The 27,878-nt window shown below is 42.9% G+C and overlaps 1 protein-coding gene across 2 annotated transcripts in view; it reads right to left on the reverse strand.

The window, feature by feature from the left end:
• Nucleotides 1–27,878, reverse strand: part of KHDRBS3 (KH RNA binding domain containing, signal transduction associated 3) — a 203,513-nt gene that overhangs the window by 13,703 nt on the left and 161,932 nt on the right. For both annotated transcript variants that reach the window (XM_085604066.1, XM_085604065.1), the window contains one exon: nt 12,668–12,750. In XM_085604066.1, the coding sequence (XP_085460192.1) occupies nt 12,668–12,750 (83 nt within the window). The remainder of the gene's footprint in view (nt 1–12,667; nt 12,751–27,878) is intronic.

Raw genomic sequence — 27,878 nt, forward strand, 5'->3', positions numbered from 1 at the left:
GTTGCTTCTATTAAATTTAATTTAAATGTATGAGCATGGCACTGATGATATTTAATATACAATAATTATGTCAAGTGCTAGTACGAGTAAGTTCTCAAAAGAAAGGCTTAGGCCTTGCAAAAGATTTATTTTGGCCTTTTGAAATGACAGTTTTAAAACTGCACAACCAGGCAACAAGGGCAGGCCTGAGACAAGTTTTGCATTGTCACTTCAGTGCTAGCACAATATGTGATGCAGTCCACAAGAGTCATTTTCCATACAGGCCCTCTGTACAATATCTGTACCATACACTACGGACTTATAGGTAAGTTGAAAAGGCCAATCAGGACTATGGCAAATTTCGACATGTTTTTGGGGTCAGAGCACATGCACTGGGGCCTAGTTTAATGTGTCCCAGCCAACAAAACAGCACCATCAGTCCATATAAAATGGAGATGACCATACAAAAACAGGCATTTTCCTACAATTTAAATTCATTTAATTTTTTTTAACTTAAAATGAAGTTATTAATGCTGTAGCATTTTTTAGGTTTGTTACACTCAGTTGGGTCCTGATTATTACCCTACAAGAGACTGATGCTTTTTTCCAATCTGCAATCCCTAATCGAGCTAAAGGCCCAGGCTCCTATAGGAAGGCTGCTCAGCCTGGATTTGCCCATGTGGAAAGGAAACGTTACTGAAGCCTGAGACAACATCCTCGGCATTGCTTCAATTAATTCCCTTAGTCACCACTTCAAAAAATAAAATCAGGTTTGCCTGGTGTGCCTGTTCATGCCACTGCATTCAGATACCACTGAATAGCATCAGTTCAGCATGTTCCCCTTTTATGGGGTGAAATTCAACTCCTTTTGGTCATTTATGTACATCCTAGTCCAAGGAAAATAATCAAATAAATGAGTAATTTCTGTTGTTTTCACTACCACGCTCCAGAGGGCAGCAGGCAAAGCTGTAAGGCTGCTATTTCAAATATTTTCAGAAGCGACTTTGGGATAATAGAACGATCGTTTTTAATTTTTGCTCTCCTTTGTTTTTCTGCATTGTTTGTTTTACATATTAAAGGAGGCTTACCGGCACGCATCTTTGCTCTTCCTGCACTTTGCTGATTGTTGCACGTTGATCCAGTTCCGGGTTGGGCGGGCTGCCGGTTCCCGGCTGAGGGACGTGGCTCCTCCCCTCATTTCCGCTTCCTGGGGGCATGGTTAAATTCACCATAGGTCCTCGGCCACGCAGCGGACGCGCCGGCGGCGCGCCAAAGGCAAGCCCGTCTGCGCCTGTCCGTGCCAGTCTGCCACCAGACGCCGGACATGCTGCCAGTCCGGCTGGACCGAGGTACGCCTACTCTCAGTCTGACCTGCTTGCAATTGGGAGGTGGGTAACGAAGTGCTCACAACCTCGGCTGGATGTTTTGGAGGGCCCATTTGGTCAGCTATCCTGGCTGAAGAGGGGTGACACCCCGAAACCGGTCCTAGGATGCTTGTTTCTGGTCCAAGGAGGACCTGGCTTGGCAATTCGGGCTGGACTGTTCCCATGAGGCACAGGGTCAAGACTGATTTGCATATGGCCAGGTCTAAACTGGGGTAGCATGGTGAGCAAACGAATGATGGATTTAACCCAGATCTCTTGACTGGGGGTGAATGTTTTGATTTGTTCTGCATTCCGTCCATCAATTGTGTGTCTTTTGCTTTCTCGCCCTAAGTGCGCCAGGTATGCCCAGACGTGGGTACTGGGCTCACTGTGCCACTGGAATCAAGCTATCCTGGCTGAAGAGGGGTGAAACCCCGAAACCGGTCCTAGGATGCTTGTTTCCAGTCCAAGGAGGACCTGATTGGCAGTTCGGGCTGGACTGTTCCCATGAGGCACAGGGTCAAGACTGATTTGCATATGGCCAGGTCTAAAATGGGGTGGCATGGTGAGCAAAATAATGATGGATTTAACCTAAATCTCTCTTGACTGGGGGTGAATGTTTTGATTTGTTCTGCATTCCATCCATCAATTGTGTGTCTTTTGCTTTCTCGCCCTAAGTGCGCCAGGTATGCCCAGACGTGGGTCCTGGGCTCACTGTGCCACTGGAATCAAGCTATCCTGGCTGAAGAGGGGTGAAACCCCGAAACCGGTCCTAGGATGCTTGTTTCCGGTCCAGGGAGGACCTGGCTTGGCAGTTCGGGCTGGACTGTTCCCATGAGGCACAGGGTCAAGACTGATTTGCATATGGCCAGGTCTAAACTGGGGTGGCATGGTGAGCAAAAGAATGATGGATTTAACCCAGATCCCTTGACTGGGGGTGAACGTTTTGATTTGTTCTGTATTCCGTCTAAGCCTGGGCAAAGCACTACGCTACGCTCGCGTAGTTTGCGAAGTTTGCGCAACTTCGCACTATGCGAACTGCACATAGCACAGTGCAAACACGCGTAGCGTAGTGCAGCGATCATTTTTTGCTTGCTCGCGGTCCTCAATGTCAAGTTGGCGACCGCGAGCAAGCAAAATGACATCCCGGCGAGACTTTTTCCTCGTTCGCGATCAGCAACATCAATCGGCGATCGTGAGCGTGGAAAATAAACCTCCCCGCGAGATTCTCAACTCGGGGAGGTCAGGTTTCTCATTGCGAGTGGTCGCGTATGCTCATGATGAGAAACTACCAGTCTGCGTTGAGAAAGCTGCTGCTCGAGTAAAAATCTGCTCGAGCGGCAGAAAACAACAGCTCGCACTGTGCAAGATGCCGTTTTCAATGATTGCACAGTGCGGACAAGCATCCGGCACTGTGCAATCATCGCGAACAGTGTACTACGCAGTTCGCGTAGTGCTACGCGTAGCTCGCGTAGTGCGAAGTGCACTTCGCATAGCTACGCGTAGCGCTACTTCGCGAACTATGCCCAGGGTTAATTCCATCCATCAATTGTGTGTCTTTTGCTTTCTCACCCTAAGTGCGCCAGGTATAACCAGACCTGGGTACTGGGCTCACTGTGCCACTGGAATCAAGCTATCCTGGCTGAAGAGGGGTGACACCCCGAAACCGGTCCTAGGATGCTGCTTTCCTGTCCAAGGAGGACCTGGCTTGGCAGTTCGGGCTGGACTGTTCCCATGAGGCACAGGGTCAAGACTGATTTGCATATGCCAAGGTCTAAACTGGGGTGGAATGGTGAGCAAAAGAATGATGGATTTAACCCAGATCTCTTGACTGAGGGTGAATGTTTTGATTTGTTCTGCATTCCGTCAATTGTGTGTCTTTTTCATTATGTTAAGTATGCTCGTATTTGTTAATGTTTGTGAGCTATTTTCTCGAGATGTTCTGGTTATATTGGGGAGAAACGACTTCCAGGTCGTTGAGTTAAGAAACTGAGGGGCATATGTATCAAGCCCTTTTCCCATTCGCAAACGGGCCGATTCTCAGAATCGGCCTGTTTGTGAACGAGAAATGGCCTTTTGGGATGTATCATCCCAAAAGGGCATCGCAAATTTGAGAATCGCAAAATTTGTGATTCTATATTTTAACGATTGCATTTAAGGAATTGCAAATTGCCACCAAATTCAAGTTGGTGGTAATTTGCGATTTCTTTGAAAAATGCACTTTTTTGCACACATACATATTTGAGGGGTGTAACAGGGTGTCTTTATGACACCCTGGCACCCTTGAAATTGCATTCTCAATTTGCGATTCTCAAATTGCGAATCACAAGTTGAGAATGTCTTCCCATTCATTCCTATGGGCCTCCTAGCCCATAGGAATGAATGTGAATGCATTCCTTAATTGCGATTTGCAATTTTTTAATTGCAATTAAGGAATGCCAAGGAATCGCAAAATATTTGTGAATTTTTAATTACATCCCGTTTTGCGATTCTCAAATAGCGATTCTCTAAAAATCGCTATTTGAGAATCGTAATAACGGTATTTGATACATATGCCCCTGAATCTCCTATTTATGGAGAAATACTTGTTTATTCCTTACTTATGGTCCCCCGCTTGATGTAAGGTGAGCATTTATTTTCTCTACAGAAGTCATCTTGCTCTCCCTTTTCTCAGGAGGATTATATTCAGATCTTGTATTTTCAGTGATATGACCACCGAAGGCCCTGGTTTTATATTAAAAATTGAGCTTTGGACTATACCATTTCCCCTTGAAAGGCAATATTTCTCTCCATGTGTTACCATACATGGCGTGTCACGCAGTATGGTGCTTACTTTCCATCCATGTTAAAGAACAGTAGATGTTTCAGCACCCAGACTAATGTGCTGCATAGCTAAATACATACAAGGTCCAAAAGGCGAGACCGATTGCATTGCAAATGCTTGTTTAAAAGAACCTAGGATTCTCTCAAATGGATAGTCTCGCCTAAATGTCATCATGTATATGTTCTTCCACTAAATTTCAATTTTTGGACTTGTTAGTTGGCAACAGATCTATTGTATCAAATATCGACTTAGAATGGACTTTGTGCCCGTATAATTCAATTGCTTTTGTCTGCCTGTCTTCCCTGCTTCTTATTTGATGGTTTTCCTCCTTTTTCTGGTGTTTATCCCACCCAACCATCATTTCTGTCTCAAAGTGTGTTGAATGGATGAGTGGCATCCTTACACTGCCCACGTCAGGACCTTAAAACGCCGTGCATGGTGAACACTCTTTCTGTCTCCACTGCTACCCCACTGCTGTCACGTACAACACACCATGTGTATCAGTAGGCAGCCATCTTTAAATGGCTGTTTTAACATTCTGAGATGGCCGCCCATGTGTGTGCATGTGTATGCATTTGTCATAGCCATATTTCAATGTCTTGAGGCACAGGAAAATCTATTCCAAATTGGCCATGAAGCATACATGGCAAGGCAGACATCATGGAATTATTTTTCTTTCGCTGAAAGAAAAATCGTTCAAAGACAGCCACCAGTCCTAGGTTCACAAGTAATGCAACCATCTGGGAGGTAAACAAACATTGGCAATTCCAACAGATTCAATAAGCGAGACTTATTAGATTTGCCCATGCTTGTTTACATTGCAACTATTAAAACATTGTAGTTTGTGCTGGTTCAGGAAATCTTAACAAATGTAAGCAAAGCCACAATTATTAAATGCTGTGCACTATAACTTCATTTACCCCATATATTATAATAGTTCAATGATCAAGGAATTATTTACTATTAACCTCAGGATTATTTTGTTTAAATTTCATTCACTTCATTTTCTGTCGCTCATTAAAAGAGATCAGGTTATTAATACAACTGGATTAATGTGTTAATTGGTCATAAATCTAAACAGTCGATCAGGTTACAAGTAAAAGTGTTGGGGATGGAGGAGAACAATTCATTGGTTTAACAATTTATTAATTTTTCAAGAATCAATTTGTTCTGAAACAAATTGTTTTTAGTGAATTGTTTGGTAAGCTGATTAATTTTTGTTATTTTCTCAGGAAATCTTTTTTTTGCAAATCCCATTTGTAATTCACAGGAAACTGATGTGAGACAGCCACCCAATTCACTTTGGGGCAAATTACATTTGCCTAGACCTATTTACAAATAAATCCACTTAAGCCAAGCAGATGTCAGGAAGAAATGACAGATAGCCAAGTCTTGGGCATGAAGCATACAATTTGTTCGCCGCCACACCAGCCACTTTGTATTTCACAATAAAGGAATGCCATTTAAAGTTACGCTGGAGAAATGTGTGCACGTATTTGGCTAGTGGAAGAAATCAGGGTATTGGTTGAGGGGGGTGGAAGTCACTAAATTAACATGTGCCTAACACTCTGGTAGCTTGGCACAAAGCAGTCAGATTTAATTTAAGAGGCAATGTGTAAAGTATTTATGCAGCACATAAACAGTAATAAAGTGAAAACACAACACAAAACTAAATCCCGATCCAATTTAGAAAAAATGGAGCAAAGTTTTATAAATTAAATGAATCCAGAACAACAATCAGTAGAACAGTAGATATGCAGTTTTAAAGTTTTAGGTAGATAAAGCTCCTCAAAGCACAAAGCGCCACTGGTCCGATCATGCTACACCGGGAAAAAGTCACAAGTTCAGGTTGACCATTATGGAGTGCAGGCTTGATACAGGGACCAGGTTAGTCCCACTGAAAAAGCTACTTTCTCAAAGACTGACACGAAGAGTTCCATTCACAGTTGAGTAGCCAGCGAGGAGCAGGACGAACTTTGTGGATAGTCGTCACTGTATCACGAAGCGCAGGCTGGGTGGCGTAGGCTGTTGTTGCTATAGAGCTAAGAGCTGGTTGGGTGTCACGGATGTTCATTGCTATAACGCGCAGAACAGATTTTGCTTGTCGGCCGTCACTGGTGGTCGATGTAGCTTTGCATTGGCGGTTTTTGCAGGCAGCAGAGTCCCTGTGCAAATAGGCGTGTTCGTGGTCATGAAGAGCCCACAAGGAAAAGTTACTTACTGGTATTCCTAGTTCTGCGCTGCAGGTATCCTCACTGAAGTCATAAATATAGAATATTCCTGCGCATTTGCGGGGATCCCGGAATACTTTTTCTTCAAATATCGAAATTCAGATGGAGGTAACCACCTTAATCTTTGTAGAGTTAGAGTTACCTCCATTAAAAATATTACAGGCCTGCTTTTTACTAACTTTTTCTCGACCATATTAGGCATCTACTCAATACAATGTGACCACATTGCAGCATCTGACAAGAGGCAACCCTAAGTTTACTCTCAAAACGCCTATTGAGCACATGCAGACAACGAAAAAGAAAAGAAAAGAAAAAAGGAGCCTGTCAGGTCAAGAATGCAAGGAAAATACATTGTTTCTTTAAGGAACCATCAGCCTCCCTCCCCAGCATAAACTGGCAGTTTGCCACATAGCCTCAGTTCTTTTTGAATGGCGGTAATGGATAAAAAGGGGAAATATAGCAAATGTATTGACAACTGGGGAGGAGGCAGGTTTGTTTATGACTTCAGTGAGGATACCTACGATGCAAAACTAGGAATACATGTAAGTAACTTTTCTTTCTGCATTGTAGGATCCTCATTGATAGTCATAAACATACAGTAGCAAGCATATCTCTAACTTGAGGGTGCCAATACATATTAATAAACATAAACAATTTTAAAACGTAGTCAAAGTATGCATGTGGCAAGATTTTTTAAGTTGCCTGACCTGGTAAAGAATCAGCTCTTGAATCTTCATCTAACCAATAATGTTTAGTGAAACTATGACCTGATTTCCATGTAGCTGCTTTACAAATTTCTGTTATTGGGACGTTTTTAATCCAGGCGACTGATGTAGCCTTGCTACCTGTAGAATGTGCTCTAGGTTTACCTGGTAGGGGCTTGTTGGCCAATTGGTTAAAAAGAGTAGTACAGGAAACTATTTATCTAGCAACAGTTTGCTTAGATTAAGCCATACCAGTTCTTAAAGGTCCATAAATTATGAACAACTGGTTTGCTTTGCAAATTTCTTTAGTTCTATCTAAATAGAACTTAACAATTCTTCAAACAGCTAAAGAGAGATGAGTCCTTTCAACTGGGGAAAAGGAGTCATTAAAAAATATCAGAAGTGAATGTTAAATATGACATAACCTTTGGCAAAATAGAAAGCTGTGTTCTTAATACTACTCTATTTCTTGCAGCTCACTAACTCTTCCAGCTGATGTAATAGCTACTAAAAAGGCTACCTTCCAGGTGAGGTGCTGCATTGAATTCTTATCTATAGACTCAAAAGGAGAAGCCATTAATTTGGATAGAACTAGATTCAGGGCCCGATTGAGATCTTGGCGGACAGGTTACTCCGTCACAGCGGTGACGGATAGCCCATCCGCCAAAATATAAATCCCATAGTATATAATGGAATTTATATTTCAGCGGACTGAATATCTGTCACCGTTGTGACGGAGAACTCATTCGCAAAGATCTAAATCATGTACTTAATGCCAAGGGAGGAGCAGGTGGATAAGTCTTTTTCAATGCTTCTAGGAAGTCTTTAAGAACTGGTGTAATGAAAGAGGATCTTTGATTCGGTTCTTTTCTATATGCTGTTATTGGAGCTAAATGTACTTTTATCGAGTTGAATTGTAATTTTGTTCAAACAAAATGAAGTAGATATGGTAAAACAACATCTTCTTGGCATTTAATTGGATCATTGTTGATTTTAAGACACCAGATGACAATTCTTTTCCACTTAAAAGCATAAGATGCTATTGTGCTTGGTCCATATTGCTTTCTTGAGAATGGCCATACAGTCTATGGGAAGATTTATGTGTCCGTATTGAATGATTTCAGGAGCCATGCCCCCAAATTTAAGGGGTGTATGTTGGGGTGAAAAATCTTACCTCGCATCCTTGATGGGAGCTTGTGTTTGCACGGCAACCTCTCGTGGTGTTTGATGGAGAGATGAAGTTGCTCTGGATACCACCACTGTCTGGGCCACTTTAGTGCTATTAGAATTATTTAGGCATCAATGCTTTAAACTTGTTTGGAACAGTTGTAATTAATGGAATTGGAGGAAAGGCATAGAGAAAACGTTGCAACCAATAGATCAAAAGGGCATTCCTGAATGAGTTTGGTTTCCACATTCTCAATACGAAGTTTGAGCATTTTGCGTTTTCTCCTGTGGCGAATAAGTCTATGTAGGGAATACCCAGTCCTGGAAAATACAAATAAAATTGCATCGTTTAATTCCCATTCCCATTCGTGATTGTCTATCAAGTATTTGCTTAGGTCTGCTTGACAATTTTGGAAGCCTAGTAAATGAATTGCTTGAGTCAACAGATTCCTTACCAGTAACCAATGTCAGATTGTTTCAGCTTCTAGAGACAGAATCCTTGATCTGGTACCTTAAATCCTACATTTTTCATGTATTGCCTGTTTGAATAAGTATTCTGTTGGACATTAGGGATGGTGCAAAAGCCTTAAAAGATAGATGGATCGCCTTCAGTGCCAGAACATTTATGTGGTAGAATTGCTCTTTTTGCAAACATTGACCTTGAACTGTGAGATTTTGAAAACGCGTTTCCTGTCCTCTCAGGGAAGCATCTGTAACAATGATCTGTTTTGGAAGATTCTTGAAAAAGGGAATTCCCTTCAGTTGGTTGTTTCTTTTGCACCACCACATCAGTGATTGTTTGGCTTGTGTGGTGGGAAAGAGTTTGTCTTCCCAATTGCCCTTCCATTGGGACCATTGGTCTTCGAGGCACTGTTGTAAAGGTCTCATTCAGAGACGTGCATTAAGAACTTTCTCCTTTGAAGGATACACTCTCGTCTTATAGAATCCAGAATGGCTCCTAGGTAATTGAGAAGTTGATGTGGTGAAGAGTTTGACGTCTCGTGATTGATATGTAAGTCCAGTCTTGTCGAGAGTTTGGTCGTTATCTTGAAATCCAAAAGTACTTGACTTGAAGAAAGTGCCTTTATCAACCAATCATTCAGATAAGGGTAGGTGTAAATCTTCTTTCTGCGAAGGTGAGCTACAGGCTTCTCCCACTACAAACAATAGGATTTTTCTCATTTGTTTCACCATGGGTATATCTAAGTATGTGTCTTGGAGATCTACAGAACATATCCAGTCTCCTTTTACTAACTGTGGATAGATCTGATGCATAGGCCTGAACTTTGTTTGTTTGCTTTTCTTGGGTACTAAAAATATCTTGAATAGATACAGTTAACTTGAGATAAAGGAGTTGGTTCTATTGCTAGTTTTAGGAGCACAAACTGTATCTCCTATTTTAATTTTAGCAATTGATGTTTTGGTTCTGACTTTAGAGGTATTGAAGGTGAAGGATGTTTGAACTGGATGGTATAACCATTCTGGATGATCTGCATGACCCATTAGTCAGTGATTATCAATCTCTACTCTGTTAAGTAATGTGAAACACTCCCTTCCACCGCAGTAGGAAACAGAACAGGGAGTGTGATTCTTTCTGTTTTGATGTTGGTCGTGATTTGAAGAGTACTGGTGGTGAGTCTGCTGTAGCTGTTGATCTCTTTCTCGATTATTCCTAGGATGCAATTGTTGTTGATGTTGCTGTTGATGACTTTGTGAGAAAAGAAGGACCATTGAGGGGATAGAACCCTCTGTCTGGACTGAAATGTATAGTGACTGCAATGGTATTGGGAACAATAGATCTTCTTATTTTCCTCTAAACCCACTGCTTTTAGGATTTCTGCCTCTTTCTTCATTCTCTCCATCTCTTCATCGGTGTGGGATTCAAAAATGACTGGTTGAGTGAAAGGGAGGTTCATGATTTGCAACTGAGGATCTATTTTCAGGGAAGTTAGTCTAAGCGAAGATAAACTGCAGAATTATGTTATGGCCAGATTTGCTTCATCTATGGATGAGTTGATAGATTGATTAGAGACAGTTTCACCCTCTTCAACAAATTGCATCAAATCTTGTCTCCTGTCTTTAGGAAGATCGTTTGCAAATGCAGCAAGAGATTCCCATAGTGCTCGTTCATATCGGGTTAATAGGGCAGATGCACTACAGTTCCTTAGAGTCACAGCAACAGAGTTGCATATCTTTCATCCTGCTGCATCCAGTCTCTTACTTTCCTTTTCATGGGGGACTGAAGTCTCTGGAGTCGAAAGATATTTCTTTCTTATTGCAGAAACTATTAGCAAGTCTAGTTTGGGATCTTGTCTTACGTAGATCGGATCTTGTTCCGAAAGATTTTTATTTTTTGAGAACCCTAGGAGTTGTAGCCTTAATAGTAGATGGTGTAAGGAACTTTTCCTCTGCAAGTTCTGCAAATTCCAGCAGCAAATGTAAGGTAGGTCTTGGGGAAGCTCTTGGTTGCAGAGTCTCCGTTATCACAGAGACTGTTGTCTGTGGTGCTTGTAATGTTATGTTTTTTTAATTGGCATCTCTGGCTAGTACATCTTGAAAAGTAGGAATGTCATCTATAGGAGATGTTCTAAGAGGTGACGCTGCCGGAGAGGTAGGAGCGTATGTAGAATAAAAGTCGCTGGAATATTACCTAGTTGGAGATGGAGACTGAGAAGATGATTTTCTTTTTTGACTTCTTGTGGTCAAGTATTTTGGAGGAGGTCACTGTAGAGCACCTTCAGTATGTGATGAAATGGTTGGCCTTGGTCTTGACTCTGGTTCCAAAGATTGAATTAGCGGACTTTTTGGAGAAATAGGTCTAGGAGGTAAGTTTAGAGATAAATAGGTGTTTTTGAACAGGATCCTCTTTTGTAATTATTGAAGTTGGTCTAGATAAATTTTCCTCTTGTGGTTGATGGGTATAGAAAATAGAGATTTCTGACTTTGCCATCATCTATCTCCTTGATTTCTAGTGTCTGGACGGCAATCTCAATGTTGAAATCAATGAAGTCGATCTCATCGATGTTGATCGATGATGTGTCTGTGTTGAGTATTCCACTGTCAATAGTCTCGCTGCCGACAATTGGAGGGTCAGGACTTGAATAGACGTTGAAGGTAGATTTAATGCTACATGAAGTGTTTAACTACACAAAGTGGTCTAACACTTGGCTTAGACCAGTGTTCTCGAGGTCAGTGAGAATGTCCAGAGTGATGGTGATGATTTTTTTTATGTTTCCTCTCTCTAGATCTTCCTCTATGGGAGACTTTAGTGCAAGAGGTTCTGGATTCAGAAGAAAAAGCCCCTTCTCTGTAATTTAAAAAAAATCTTTTTCCCTTTCTTCTTACTGATGCAGGTTCTCAAGTTTACCTCTCAGGTTAATGCCCTCATGGTCTTTGAGGGCTCCCTTTGATACTTTCTGACAAAATTCACACTCTTGAAGAGCGTGAGAGGCAGGAAGGCAGACAACATACACAGAATGTAGGTCTGATTAAGCCTTTTTCATCTATATGAAATGGATTTCACAAAAAGTGAAAGCATTTTGTGAAAATAATCCCCACTTTTGATAAATTAATTGGACCTGGTGTGGCACCTGTTGGAGATTAGGAACTCACTCCAGCAGAGGCCAGCAGGACTATGGCATGTCCAGTTGCAGGTGCAGGCAGGGCCAGTGCAGCAGTTCAGCTGGGCAGTTGCAGGGGCTCTAGAGCTTATACAGGAGGTCAGCCAACTGACCATTGGAATCATTCAGTCTAGCCTAAGATGATGGGAGCAGGTTCAGTCTTCCTTCTCAGAGAGCAAGACAATCCTCAAGTAGCAGCCATCTGTTAGGAACAGGGCAGTCTACTGGGGGGGGCAAGGCAGTCTTTATTCTATAATGTCCACAGGTACAGGAGTGTACTGAAGAATTAGTTGGCCCATCCTAACCACACCTAGTTCCCTTTTGTGTGACATATTGGATGGAATACACAAACCCCAACAGCAGAGTCATTAAGAGTCATGTGATCCTGGACACTGGCAGAAGGCATAAATGGTTACAACAAGCAAAATGCCAACTTTCTCAAAGTGCCAATGTCAGAAATGTGATTTAAAATCTGGCTTCACCATTTAAAGAGGATTCTAAATTACAATTTATTTGAGTGTAAACACCAAATCTCATTTAATTTACGGGCCATGGGTATATGTAGTACCATTTACAAGGGACTTAGGTGTTATCCAATATTACCACATTTTATGGAGAGAGAACAAGCACTTTAGCACTGGCTAGCAGTGCTAAAGTGCACAAAGTAATAAAGCCAACAGAAATGAATTCAGCAAAGAGGAGGCGTAAAGGCAAATGTTTTGGGGGAATTCCACACCAAGGATATCACACCTACCAGCTTGATAATGCAAGTTCTTACCTTTGTGCTTGGGAGCTGTAGTTATTATCATAGGAGTCATAACTCTGTTCATCATAAGCTGTGCCATAGCCATCATCATACTCCTGAAAAAAGTACGATATACATAATAAAATGAAACTGTTACAATCCATTCTCATTGAAATAAAAGCTAAAGAAACATCTGTAGCTAGAAACTAGGAAATATGATAAAAAAGGAAATTGTCATGAAAGCATAATATACAATGAGTTACAGTATTACGCCGACTGTAGCATGTGATGGACAACAATTAAACCACAATTTCAACAATAATATCTCTGTGCAGTCAGCATGAATTCAAATGACAAAACCTTAAGTACAATTTTACAATATATCTGTATTATACAAATAGGTTTCTGAAATTCAATAAAGGTGAACAACATTGTTTAAATAGTTCTTCAAGGCTACCAGTTTGACAACAGCTTGTCAATAGCTCCAGGAAGAAGTGCAGTAACCGAAATAGTGAATTCAGTCAATGGCCGACTGATGCACACAAGAGTGCTTCAAATTCATATCTGTAGCCATTATAATGTGATGCAATACAGTTTCTTCCATTCTTAGTCTCACAAATAGTGGAATTATGGTATACTGGCCAGGGAATAAAAGAGAATCTGTGATGATTTTGGTTTTTTAAGTCTGATTTAGAGTTTGGCGGATGGGTACTCCATCACACGTATGACAGATAGCCTTATTACAGGTGCAATATAGCCTTTGTCACTTATAATAACATGTAGTGTGCATCCAATTAACAAAAATGTCTGCTTTATAATATGCACATGCGCTTCAGGACAATGGTGAAACAAGATGGCTGTTTCACAAACCAATACCTTTCCATGCAAGTAGTCCAAATCGTTAAGTCCCTTCCTATTTATTTTTTTCTCTGGGAGGGTGTGACAATAGTAACTTTACCCTCCTGTTAAAACGGGGTGGACACATGTAAGTCTACATTTTTTAATAACTTTACACTCGAATAGCCAAAAGTATTCAAGATACTCAAAAGTTCTGATATTGATAGTGTGCCCTTACCTGGAAATGAATAAGGTGATTACTTGCATATCAAGTTCTAAATGGTGCAAGTATCTGTTTCGCAAACTTGATCTAATATGCATGAATTATTTGGTGGACATGTCTGATATTTTCAATGTGATAACATGTGGGGGTTTTTACTGTGCTTCCCAGATGCCACCTGCATTGAAATATGTAAATGTATACTGTGGATTCATCTACTGTTTTATTGCTGCTTTATGTTTCTTTTTTCTTTTCAACAATAAAAAATGTTTTTTTTAAAAAGATACTCAAAGTGTGAAATTAAATGTACACATGCAGATTTATTTATGTGTAAGTTTACCTTTGTATATAGACCCTAAAGAAGTTGTGGTGCTGCGGAGACTAAGCTTGTGGTTGCAGAACTGTATGCCTCTAAGATTCTGTAGGGACAAGTTGGGAAGCTGAGAAGCACGAATAATAGTTGGACATTTTATGGTGCATGTTGCCAATTAGGTCTACTGAACTCTCAGCAGAGGCTGGTCTTCGTAAGGTGTGCCCTCATAATGCTTAAAAAAATATCGGTCTTAATGGGGATGACAATATCCTGAGTGTATCTCTTCATATTCCTCCCTGTGGCAGCAGGCAAATTGACCCTCATCTTCATGTTCACAAACATAGAGTTCCTCCTAAACTACTTTCTCCTAACACTTTACATGCAGTTGAGTTTGGCTAGTGGGATTGCGAAAAAGATGTTTATCAGGAGATTTGCCCTCTATATCCAAGAGTTTGTTTGATTATGTGAAGAGACTTTGCTCGGTGGTGGGTTTTGTGGCAACAAGATTGTGGCCTAAATCAAAGTATCTGTTTCAGTCTGAGTAGGTAAGATCTTCAACGATGGTGGTATCAAAGGGAAACATATCACAGTTGCCGACTGTGCTGCAGACAGTCCACTAGATGTAGACGGAAGACAGGTCAATGAGAGGTGATGAAAAGCAGGGGCATCGATGGTAAAGGTGCTGACAATAACTGTACTATCAACAGGACAGTGGATATATTGGCTCTTAAAGAGGCTGCTAGAGACTGGAGCCTAGATAGAGTACTGGAGACGATGGTCCTCGAAGATGCCCGTGGCAGAAGCATAGAAGACTATGGTGACGATGATTTCGATTAGCTGTTGGGTGCAATAAATATCTTGGGCAATGCTTTGCATGCTGTGTTTGCCTATCGGACTTTTTTGAGAATTTTATGGAGGTTTAAAAAATATGAAAGGCAATTTTCACATCAATGTAAGCTTTAAGGGATGTTTAGCAAATTCCAACTGCAAGTTGAAAGATTTGTTTACCCAAGGATGGTTGCTCCTAGAAGATTCTGCACCTGAAGATGGTTGTTCGCCCACCTTTCTCTGTTGTAGCCATATACAAAGGCAAACATAATGTTCATTGATGATTTTGGTGGAAATGATTTGACAGATTGTTTACCCTTTAGCCTTATGTCTTGGATAAAAGAAGTAGCAGTAGTCTTCTTTCAAAAGAGGCACAGGGTCTGCACGAGACATTTATTGGTGATTCAGCCATGAGTAAAATCCAAAATTCAGATGTAAACTGTGGCACACTCCAGAGACAACAGTCCTAAAATGAGAATTTTCAAAGGAGATGGGAATTCCAGAGGGGAAAACATTAAATAACACTATTTACTGGCAAATACGGAGCTCTGAGGGGACCTCCCTTCCACATGATGTCAGCACCAAATCTAAGATATGGTGGCCTCTAGTAGGATGGGAGTTCAGAGCAATATCTTCTCTTTTGCTTTACTTTGCATCTTTTCATATTAGGTGTCAGAGCTACTAAGTAAAGCTATTTCTCAGTGGCTTCGGTTCAAGTGCAACTTTACTGCTAATGTACAATCAAGTGGTACTCTCAGCTCAACCCTTTTCTCTTAACATGTAAAAATATAATGTAAGTATGAGAAAGTGCCTCTTTTTGCATGGTCATCCCCATTTTGTTGCTGACTGGTTTTGCCAATTTTTTAACTCTGCACACTGCGGTTCTGATGTCCAAGTCCCGGGGTATGTGCTGTGATCCATAAAAGATGGCAAGATTGGCTAATTCCCAGTTGTTATTTTGATTGTCCCAGAAAGGTCATAGTATGTGGTGCAGAAACTACACCATTTCCACAGAAAAGTTAAATGTAACCTGTGCACTTGAAAACATGCTGTGCCATCCACTAGGATGTCAAAGGAAACATGGCATCAGGCATGTATTTAGAGTGACTAGCCCCCTTTAGCTATTTTTTCAATGTATGGCAATAGCTGTCCTACAAGGGTAATCCTGATAAAATCCTAACTCTGCTAACTTTGGTTTGAGACAAACTACCAGAATAATGAAAATCAATTTCAGTGGTGAGGTCGGATGCTTAATCAATATTTAGTACAAGAGAATTTAAAACAAGTTTAATTTTTTTCTGCCTGAAACTCCAGTAAGCTAATTAGCATTAGCTTGGCAACAGCCACCATGATAGGGGTAAGGTGTTAAATAATGAGGTGTCAAAAGTGTTCCCAGACCAGAAACAATGGATTAGAATTTTTGGCAGGAAGACCTGGGTGTGAGTTATGTAACACAAATCAGCTCAGGCAATGCCCCTGGGGAGGGTTCAAGAAGGTAATTAACTTGAAAGGGACTGGATTAGGACTGTCCACTCATATCTAAATGTAAAGGGAGACCATATGCTGCATTTTGCTGAACACATGGCCCCTCTCCCTGATGCCGTGCTCATACCTGCAGCCACTGTACCTGGCCCGCTTGTGGAGATGGGCGGTTGCGATTGTACCGCAGGGCACTGGGTGGTGGGCTGTAGCTGCAGGTGCTGCTGCTGTGTTGTATTTGGCTGCAGTGCAGTACCCTTGGGTCTGTCTCTCATGGAGGAGGAATCAGCTCTTCAAGGATATTGGCTGCTAAACGCTCGATAACTTGAGCTCGCAGCCCAAAGCCTACCTAAGCAAGCTGCCAACAAGCAAGCACTAGGTCAACAGTGGATCATCTGCACTGAGGTCAGGGGACTTTTTATTGGTTTGTGTGGGTGGAGGTGGTGACTTCAGCTAGACCAGGATGAGGAGGTAAGTGGACAGTGGTTGCTGTGCTGCTGGTTGTTTTTGCATTATTGATACATCGCCCGAGTGTCCCGTTGGACTTCTCATTTCTGCTTATGACTGGTACTCTGCCCCATTCTTTCCTATACCTTGTTCTTTGCAATACTACTCTTCTCTCTCCCAATCAGGACGTGCACCAACATAGTAGAAGGACACTATATGTCCCAAGTGACGCTTGGCTCTTGGAGGCGGGCCTCTGATCTTCCTCTTCAGCTTGGCCTCTTTAACCGGGGTACTCACACTCACAAGGTAGTTATCATCTGTGCAGTGGTATGAGGAGATTAGGGCCCAAACTGTATAAATTGGTGTCCTTATCGTGATGCTACGGTGGAAGCCCTGACATACTTCTGTGATTTTAAAATGGGCAAAAGAAAGGCTGGGGTAGGGGGCCCACAGTCCTTGAAAGCTAAAAAGAAGTCCTCATTGTCGGCTGCTGGGAACTGCATATTGGACCGCATTGATAATCTTTTTTCTGATTGTGTGGACATTGCAAATCCAGCCCCCTCACAATGTGAAAATGATATTGAACCCTCCCCAGCTGCAGCAACAGGGCATATACCTCAGATGTTTCAGAAATTTCAGAGAGGCATGAGGGTACTGCCTGAGGAAAATCATTCTGAACCCCATGTGTTGTGTGAGCCCGATGAACCATCGGCAGTGTGTAATGGAGATCTAATTGAGTGCCGAAATTGGTTCTCGATCCACTGCTCTGATGTTGATGTAAATAAAGGGTCTCGTATAGATGTTCCTACTGCCCCACCCAAGAACGTTATCTTAAGCTCTGATGTTTGATGAGAATAGGAGAGTTGAGGGACCAGATAGTGACCTTGACGAGAGTGGTTGGGCGTTTCGAGGAGAAGGAAAAAAAGAAGCAAAGCCCCCCTAGCATTATAGTGGTGGGTTCCAAAAGGGCGGGGAAAGGGTGGCTGCCAGTCATGAGGATCCTCACTCTTTGTTGCACACTGAGCAGGTGCCCAGGGAAATTATTCACCAACTTCCCCCCATCATTCCACCCCCCTCCAGTCCAAGCCATTGCCCGATGGGTTTGCAGCTAGGTAGTACAGGGTCGGAAAACCCAGAAAGGGAGCTGGCCCCGTGTGAGGACTGGGGGCTCAGAGGCTGTGGGGCCCTCCTGCAGAGAGCCTCCATATGTCTTGTTACAGAGGAGTGATGAGAAACAGGCACTAAATATCCATACAGCTAAGGAACCAGCGAGCCCAAATCTATCTTACACCAATCCTTAGGATGCTAGGCGGCGATAGTGAAGATCAACAATCACTCATTATTAAGGTTATGCATTGGTTTCGGGAAGTCTGCAACTGCAATTCTATTATAAGGACTGATATAGTGGGCACTGAAAGGCTTTATTCTCCTGGGGAAGATCACGATAAGGTGAATGTCCAATCTTCCCTAGCTACATAGTCAATGGTCTTATGGCTGTGGATGCTAGAAATATCCCACAAGCCAATACCTGCATCATGATAAAGTATCAGCCTCTGGGAAAGTGTGTCAGAAGTACTCCAGGCGTTACAGTCCAGCTGTGGGGGACACCAGCCATATATCAAAAGGGCCCAACACTTGACTAACATTGGCTGCCCAGGAGATCAATATTAATATAGTAAGCCCTATAACCAACCCTAGCTTTAACCAAGCCTCTGATTCTCACTTGTTAACTGGCTTGCCTTCTGAGGCTGGGGGGAGACCACATAGTCCAATTGCAATTGGTCTTTGGTCTGGTGGGTGTTCTCTTATCATCGGGGAGCAGGTTGTATTCAATCATACACACCAAGTAGTGGAGCTGGAGTTTGGTGATTTTCCCCCCTAGATCCAGTCCGACATCACTTCACTAGAAATATTGTCATGGAATGTAGCAGGGATTACAAAACTGCTCTCTGAGGTTGATTGGGGTCATTTTATAGATTCCCATGATGTCTGTCTCATTCAAGAGACCTGAACTTTGTCTCCATTCCACAGGAGTGGGTTTACTTCCTTCAGTGTAAATGCAGTTCAGAGTGAAAGGGTTAGACCCTCTGTGAGGCTAGGGATTTGGGTTAAAACATACTTAAAATGCAAATTTAGGAAAATCTATATAAATTTGCTTGATGTAATGGCAGTTGTGCTTGTACTACTTTTGGGTATGGTTCTAAAAATGTTTAATGTTTATAATAGCGTTGGAACTGAAATTGCAGAGTTAGTGGTTTTAAACACTCTTGAGGTGACGCTTTCTGAACAAATGGGGAAGGGTTACCTTTTGGTGGCAGGCGATTTCCGTACTATGTTTGAACCCTTAACCGACAATCCCTCTGAATTGACAGCACCCTGGGATAGTCAGTGGGGTATCCCCCAGCTTGATTTGCCATGTGTGAGATGGTCCCCCAAAGAAGGACAGGTATTGGCCCTAACTTTAAATTTTGAACTTAGAGTCACAAATGGTAGGACAGCATCCGATCACCGGCGAAGAATGACATACAATAGACCAGGGTACCAGAGTCGGATTGATTATTTTTTGGTAGACGTAAAGTAATGGTCAGCTGTGTTAGACATGGAAGTGTTGGATATATCAGATAGTGATCATCATGCACCAAACTTAACTCTATCGAACCCATTTTGCGGCCTAATGATCTGGGTGGCCTTTGAACAACCAACAATCAGAAAAACATTGCATGGAAATGAGTGGAAAAAACCCTAGCCCCAGAGGCAGTTATTAGTAGAGTGGAGAAAGAAGTAGAACATTTATCATCCCTTACAGCACACCCAAGGAGCGAGGTGGTGAGCATGAGCCATGCTGAACTTTTTATACAGGTTAGGGATTTGTTAGGTGAAACATCAAAGAGGGGTGGCGGAGGCCCAAGACCAATCATTGGTTTAATAGTAATTGTAGGCTAGCAAAGAGGAAGCTCCTATCAGCAGCTAAAGCCAACTCGTGCTCCGTGTAGACAGGTTTTGCTTAGGGTCAAAAAGGAGTGGGAACATTTCTAGTGATCCACTCTCCATGAAGCCTGACCTCTAAAGATAGCCACACCTTTTGGAACATGGCATCTACATGGCTACATAGTAACGAAACTGTGATGGATTTCTGAATACAATCAGACGACTAGGTGACCCACTTCAGTAAATTGTATATGAATAGAGGTGCTAGAGAGGAGTACGATAAAATGATCAAATATGTGGCTGCCTAAGAGGATGTAGAAACCCTTGCTTTTACTCTTAATGAGACCTTGACCACTATAAATTCTTGCATAGCAGTCCGTACCCCAGGACCCGATAGGATCCTAAATGATTTTTATAATGCGAATCCGGAGGTGTGGGGCCCATATATTAAGATCTTATCCAATGCTATCTTGTCGGGCATTGAGATCCCCTCCTCGTGGAAGCTAGCGGAGATCCTGCCAATCTACAAGAAGGGGGACTTGGCCAACCTGGGGAACTATTGCCCCATTAGTCTAATTGACTAAGAAAAATTGTACGCAAGTGTTGATTCACCTGCAGGACTGGATTACAGAGGAGGGTATCTCATTTGACTTACAGACGAGTTTTAGAGCAAACGTTAGTACACTAGATCAGGTCTTCCAGTTTGCTTGTATATACTGGCATGAGGGACTATTCAATGGGGGAAATCTGTATGTTGCTTTCGTTGACTTACGCACAGCATTTAATGTGGTCCTGTGAAGGAAATTGTGGAGAGTACTGGAAAACATGGGTATACCCACTTATCTTTTGAATATCTTGGTTAGGCTCAGGTCAGATAAGGCAAACACAAGGAGATGATGGACGGAGTGCTGAAACTATTCAAACACTCACCCCCAGTCACAGATCTGGGTTGAATCCATCATCATTCTTTAGCTCACTTTGCCACCCCAGTTCACACACAGCTATATGCAAATCAGTCTTGACCCTGTGCCTCATGGGAACAGTCTAGTCCGAACTGCCAAGCCGTGTCTTCCCTGGACTGGAAACAAGCATCTTGGGACCGGTTTCAGGCTAACAGCCCTCTTCAGCCAGGCTAGCTTGAATCCAGTGGCAAAGTGAGCAAGGGACCCACTTCTGGGCATACCCTGCCAACTTAGGGCGAACAAAGCAAACACAAGGAGATGATGGACGGAGTGCTGAAACATTTCAAACACTCACCCCCAGTCACAGATCTGGGTTGAATCCATCATCATTCTTTTGCTCACTTTGCCACCCCAGTTCAGACACAGCTATATGCAAATCAGTCTTGACCCTGTGCCTCATGGGAACAGTCCAGCCCGAACGGCCAGGTCAGATAAGGAGCACATCAGCAGCTGACCGAACCTTTTAGGGTAGTTCAGAGAGTCAGACAGGGTTGTGTTTTAGCCCATACCCTGTTCTCCCTGTATATAAATGGCATGATTGTTCACCTTAGTAACAACGGAAGTTATGCACCCAAATTGGGGAAGTGGGGGGTGAGGAGGGTTCCAGACCTCCTCTTTGCAGATAATACCCTATCGATTTTATAGTCTCCCCAAAGGCTGTAATTGCTGTTAGATCTTTTTTCTTTCTTCTGTGTTGAGAGGGGCATAGAGCTTAATAGTGCTAATACGAAATGCATGTTTTATCTAAAAACAATGTGATCCATTGCAACAGGCAGATATTGGTGGGTAATGCATGCATTGATCAGCTGTCTGCCTTTGACTATCTAGGTATCAGAATGATACCCAGCTTGAGCTGGGCACCCCAGATGGAAAAAGGGCCTTGAGAGCTATAATGTCAAGGCTATTGGGTCTGATTTGTATGGTGTCGAATTAATGGGCTCCTCTATCTAAAATAGTCTTGATATGGTGGAACAAAGGTTTTTGAGGGCCTTATTATCATTTCCCATGACTACTTCCCTTCCGCCCATATATTTGAATAAAATCATATGCAGATTGTAAATTTATTGGTGCTGGCTATGGACCACTGCTGAATTGGAATCCTATTGCGATGGTGCAAAAGATCTTATGGTCCTACCAAGCGTAGATAAGATCCCATGTTTTTGCACCATAAAATCTCTTCTGCAGAAGTTGGATTTTGACACTTATTGGTCCTCTCCCGAGTTGTTGTGTACAATTTCCCAAGACAAGATTAAAAACATCTATTTGGAAGTTGTAGCTGTGGATATTATAACCAAAAGCAAAGGCAGCCTCACAATGTATTTTATTAATTTTCAACCTTGTATGTGTTATGACGCAACCATTGACTAAATTGTACCAAGTCTAGCTCATAAGCCATATTTACAGTTCATATATGGCACCCTCCCAGTTGAAGCCTTTAGCACCAACTAGCATGATAAGAGGGAAGGAGCCAGGCATGCGCAGGGGATAATGAAACGCTGGAATACATTTAGTTTTTCTGCCCTGAGTACAGTAGGCTTCGGGCCAAGTGGATTGCGTCACTCTGCAAGAACCTAGGCACCAGAAGTCACTTTGTTGTCTTTAGAATACTGAGAACAGTACAAGTAAACTCCATGTATTTGGTGTGGCCAAATTTCTTCTGGTCTTCTGGATCAGGCTTACCAAGTGCCAATGAAATGATGCGGACGTGGAGTCATTGTGACTTGATTCTGCATATGGTATCTACTGACTGAGACAATGGCTTTGTATTTGCAACCTCATAAACAACCTGGACCTATTGATTTTATTTGTCATGTGAAGATCATTTTAGCGAGTCATTAATTCATAGATTGTGACTTTTACTCTGTAAGAAGTATTGTTTCTTTTCATTTTTAATATTCATGCTTCTATCCATTGGTATGTTTTAACTTTTGTATTTCTCCCTCTGTCCACAGCTGGTTAGTTTCTATGTATGTATTTTTTTTATCTTGTTTTTATATTTTGTGTGCTTTGATGATCTTTGTGATTGAAAGTATTTGTATGATATGGCAAAGGGAGACCAGAGGAAAATAATTTTTTTGTTTCCTTGAATCTTGCTATCCAGTTTGGCATGAGCCCAGTGGTAGGGGGAGGGGATTGCTCATTTCTCTAAACATACCCCTAGCTAGCACACAAGCCACCCTCAAAGGCAGAAAGGCTGCACCATCTTTATATTTTACTCAGAATAGTGCACTGTGGGGTAGCTTGCGGTAAGGCAAACATGATATGCTGTATAATTGGGAAGATCAAACAGGATATGCTGCAAAATTGGGAATGTTTAACTCATTGGTTAGGCAGTGCCCAGAAGTCACTCTCATCAACTGGCTAGTTATTCCTACGAAAATGCCTCCTTACCCACAGCTCATCAGAACAAATTCTGGATCTGCAGAGGAACAGAAGAGGATTGGTCCTGCTGTTTGAGACCTATGTCAAGACCTGAATGTCCAGACCTGCTCCCACTTGAACCCAGGACTAACAAGAGAAATCTATGAGTCAGTCAGTTGACCTTCAATGTAGCTACAAACAAGCTGGAAGAGGCCTTTTTCCTGAAGTTCTCATCTGACCGGTAGCAAATGGTTTATAACTGAACCCTGCTGGTGGGCTTTTCCGGAGTGACTTCAAACCCCTAAGTGCAGTTCCTGAAATCCTGGCAGCCGTAGACTTGAACAAGAGGAGCTGCTCCACAAACGCTGCAAAGTTGGAACTTTAAAAATATTTGGACTTCCAAGACCTCCGGAGCTTCAGCTTCACCTGGCTGCACCAGTAGCTGAATTACTTTGTTGGATACAGCTCTAGGCTTGCTGCACTGGAGGATTTTGAGCGCCATAAAAAAGACTAACTCTAGAGGTAGAAATATGGACCAGGTGAAGTAGCAAAAGTGTATGCCTATTGAGAGGACTTTGTTGTCCGCGAAATTTGAATTTTTCCCATTTGGAGCTTTTTCCACCAAGACCAATGGTTTCAGCAATCCTCGTACAGTGTGTACATGGCTTGCATGGCTTTAAGAACTCTTCGTCAGATACAGACTACAACCTGCCCCAGTAAAGAATTTTGGCTACCATTTCAGAGACAAAGTCAGACGGTAAAATCGTTTACCAGGATCATCCACTTTGTGTATCCAATCTGCTCTACTTCGTGGATGGCCTGAAATGATGACTAGGTCCCAGTCATCTGTGAACAGTGACTACTGATAGGTGCTTTACTTTTTCTTGGCACTTTCCCTTAATTCCTGAAAGTCTCTGGGTCCCCTTACTGGATATGTTATGGGTTGTGGTCATTTTGCTCACTAACTTTTTTCTCTATTTTTTAGAAATTGGTTCTTACATTTTTATTGAGCTGTGTTTTGACGTTTTGTTCCCATGACTTTAAACATTTTCCTAAGTTTGCCTATCTGCTCAGTGCCATAGGTACCAGGGGTCTGAGCTGAGGCTGAAATTAATTAAACTATTATACCTAACCAGCATGTGGTCGTATTCTTTATCGTGGACTCACAGTTAAAACTGATGGACCCGGTCCTTTATGCAGGGTCTGCACCAGATGTTTGCCTATGGTTGCTGAACCCATTTTCGTTGAAATTAGGACTCTCTGCACTTTTCAGCTACTAACCAGTGGTAAAGTGCTTGTGCTCTCTTCAAACATGGTAAAACTGGCACATTTAATTTATTGTATGACCCTAATAAATGGTACTACATGTACCCTGGGCATGTAATTTAAATGCTACAAGTGGGCCTGCATCAGTCTTTGTGGCACCCACTAAAGTAGCCTTTTAAGACATGACTCAGGCCTGCCACTTCGACTTGTAGTGCAGTTTTAAACTGACATTTAAACGTAGCAAAATAAACCTTTTGCTAGACTTGAACTTTCTTTTTTTATACATATAGGTAAGTCCTACAGCCTGGTAGGGTAGGGTGCACTACATTTGAAAAGTAGGACATGTCCTTATGCTTTACATATCCTAGCAGTAAAAAACTCCTAAAGTTGTTGTTCACTGTTGTAAGGCCTTTCTTTCTCATTGACTAACACTGGGTTACCTTACTTCAGTTGATAAGTGATAACTTTAGATTGGGAGCAGATAGAGATATAGTGTTGACACTCAAATGAATTGTAATCTAAATCCCTTTTTAATAGTATAGTCAGATTTTAAGTCACAGTACTGAAAATGACGCTTTTCGAAAGTTGCCATTTTCTTGTTGCTAATCATTTGTGTCTTCTGCAGTGTCCTGGGTCACATGACTGTGAATGTCTCTGCTGTTGGGGTTTGTGTATTCCTCCCAGACAGTGACACCAAAGGGACTAGGCATAGGCAGATGGGCTATCCTGCCAGGATAGCTAGGAGCAGAGCAGTGCCTTGCACCACTTATGCTTCAAAGGGTTTTTCTTCAAGCTCACACAAACAAACCTGACAGTAGTCTTTTGTCCTCCCAGAAGTCATGGAGTCTTGACAGAAGAAGAAAATAACTTACCAGATGTGGGGGTAGGACAGAGTTTCCTGCCACACACAAAGGTTAGTACCAGGTATAAATATTAGAACTCTAGTAACTGCTGCATGAGGAATGCCATGCTATTTGAGAAGGAAAACCTGGCCTGCTTATCTTCATCACAGGCTAACCTGAGTGACTCCAATGGTCAGTTGGCTGACCCCCTGTTTGAGCTACAGGGACATAACAAGCTCAAGAGGCCTCCTTTAACTGCTCAACTGACCTGCTGCAACTAGACATGCCTGGACATGAAAATGGACCTATCTGAGACCTACAGGCCTCTGCTGCAGTGAATTACTGATCCCCCAGGTCCTGGACCCTTGGCAGGCATCAGTCTGAGCTCCTCCCAAGAAGAAACGATGAAATCTTGAAGTCTGTGCTCTTTGCGACCGCAAACGGGCTCCTTTGTGCCGAGACTCTGATGCTGTGGGAAGCTGGACTTTTGTTGCACTACCCCCCTCCCCCATTTTGCCTGGTTTTAGATGCAACTTTGAATGAGGTGTACTGGGCCCCTGCTAACCAGGTTCCCAGTGCAGAGGTTCTTTCCATAAAACTGTACCATGATTGGCACAGGTTCAGCAAGCACCTAGGGCATTGGGACTGAAGAAGGTTCACTAGAGCTGCAGCACAAATTGTGCCACTCTAGGGACCACTCAGCAAGACCCTGCAAACTGCCATTGCAGGCTGCGTTTCTTGGTGCACAGAAAACTAAAGAGTTGACACGGCACACATCCTTGTATGCCATACCCACAGGTATAGGTAAGTTGCCCCTACAGCAGGCCTTACTGCTCTAAGGCAGGGTGCACTATATCACATGTGTGGTCATATCTGACATAACAGATATGACCCTGCAATATCGAAGGCCATTCTTGGATATTGTAAGTGCACAGAGAAGCCATATAATGCACATGGGCTGGACACTCAACATGAGGGGTTCCCCAGCACCATGATGGCTTCACTGTACCCAGAGATGTTCCATACCAAACATCTTGTCTCTACAAAACAACCATGATGCCAGAGAGCACCTTACAGGTGTCCCTTGAAAAAGTGCAAACACTGGTGTGATCTCTGACTAGTCTTAGCCAGCCTGCCACCACCAGACATGTTTCTGACCTCATGTGATGAGAGCCTTTACTCATATAGGCCAGGAACAATGACTGCTTTGGGTGGAGGTACTTCACACGTCCTCCAGGCAGTAATGGCATTCCAAGGAGGGAAGCTTCAAAGGCACTGCCGCCTTAGAAATGCAACTAAGGCACCTACAGTTAGTGGAGGATGCCAACACCCCTGTCCTTCTCCACTTTTGGCAGGAGGACAGGTGGTAAAAATAGTTAGGTCAGGAGGTGTGCCCACATTCTCCCACCACTACTCCTAAGGCGGTGCAGGCGACGTGGACACCACTTTTCCAATTCCTCCATCTAGTCTTGGAGAGAATGAGTCAATCAGTATCAGGGCTATGCCCACCTGTCAACGGAAGTGGTCATAGGAGGGTGTAGTCACCCTAAAGGAAGGTAGCCCATTGGCTACTACCTGGTACTCCCTTTAACACTGCTAAATTTAGTAGTTGCGTGTCATTCCTCGGCCCAGAAACTTAGATTCTGCCCACCTAGGATGAAGAACGACACCGAAGAGCCACAAAGAGCAAGGAGAGGAGGACGTGTGACTGATCTGTCGCCAACCCTGCCGGCCTGCCTGTTGTCTCCGACTCCTGCACCAAAACCCGACTCGTCTTGCAGCTGTATTCCAGAAACCTGGGAGGCTCATGTGCCTTTGAAAACGAACCAAGAACTCCCTTGGATTGGTGGAACCAGTCCCCTTCACATCACAGGCCAAGTTCGAAGCAGTAACTGAGTGCTCACTTTTGGGTCCATCGAGGTGGTGGCCCACAGAAAAGAGGGAAGAGCACTCCAAGAGTGATAGCCGGTTCTCCCCGAGGATGTGAGTTCCTATCTCACTCCCAACAACCTCTTCTTGTGAGGTCCCTTTGAACTGCATTTGTCGCAGCCAAGGCTTGTTGGTAGCCAGCCTGGCTACTGACCCCTTCAGTCTTCACTTCAACAGGTCAGGGTACTCAACAGCACCTGTGACCAAAAGGGCAGGGTACTCAACAGCACCTGTGGCTAATGTCGGTAACAACCCTGCTCCTATGTTTTTGCATCTCCTGTTCAGTGGAGTTGACTGTGTGGCAGAAACTGACTTGGCACAACCTCCATTTGTGGATGGACCACCCGAGGTGCATCTTTGATGCTCCCATCCCCAGTGACAGACATTTCCACGCATCCCTGCATCCAGCATCCCTGGGCAAGGTAATCAAGAACTGACTGTTCCACTTGGGTCCTGGGACCCCAATGCCTCTGCTCTGAAAGAATTGAAACCATAACCAAGTGTCACTAGAAAAAGACTGGCAAAAGCTTGTGTGCTTTTACCCCCAACCGCAATGGTCTTGGGCTGACGGTCCTGCCTGTCAACCGATTTTCCCTGATTGCCTGCAATACTAAATTGTTTGAAAGTGATGCAGTGTCGCAGGTTACTGGTGTGTATTCTGATGGGCGTGATCCTGCCCATCTCCTTATCTCTCCCATTGGCTGCAATACTAAATTGCTTGACAGTGACGCAGGTTACCCCCGTGTATTCCACATTGACCATCAGGGTAAATACTTGACGCGTTGAAGCATTGTCTACAGCAATTGTTTTCTACAGTATTTTTGAAACACAC

The sequence above is a fragment of the Triturus cristatus genome, chromosome 5_1 (assembly GCF_964204655.1).
Source record: "Triturus cristatus chromosome 5_1, aTriCri1.1, whole genome shotgun sequence".
Lineage (NCBI taxonomy): Eukaryota > Metazoa > Chordata > Amphibia > Caudata > Salamandridae > Triturus > Triturus cristatus.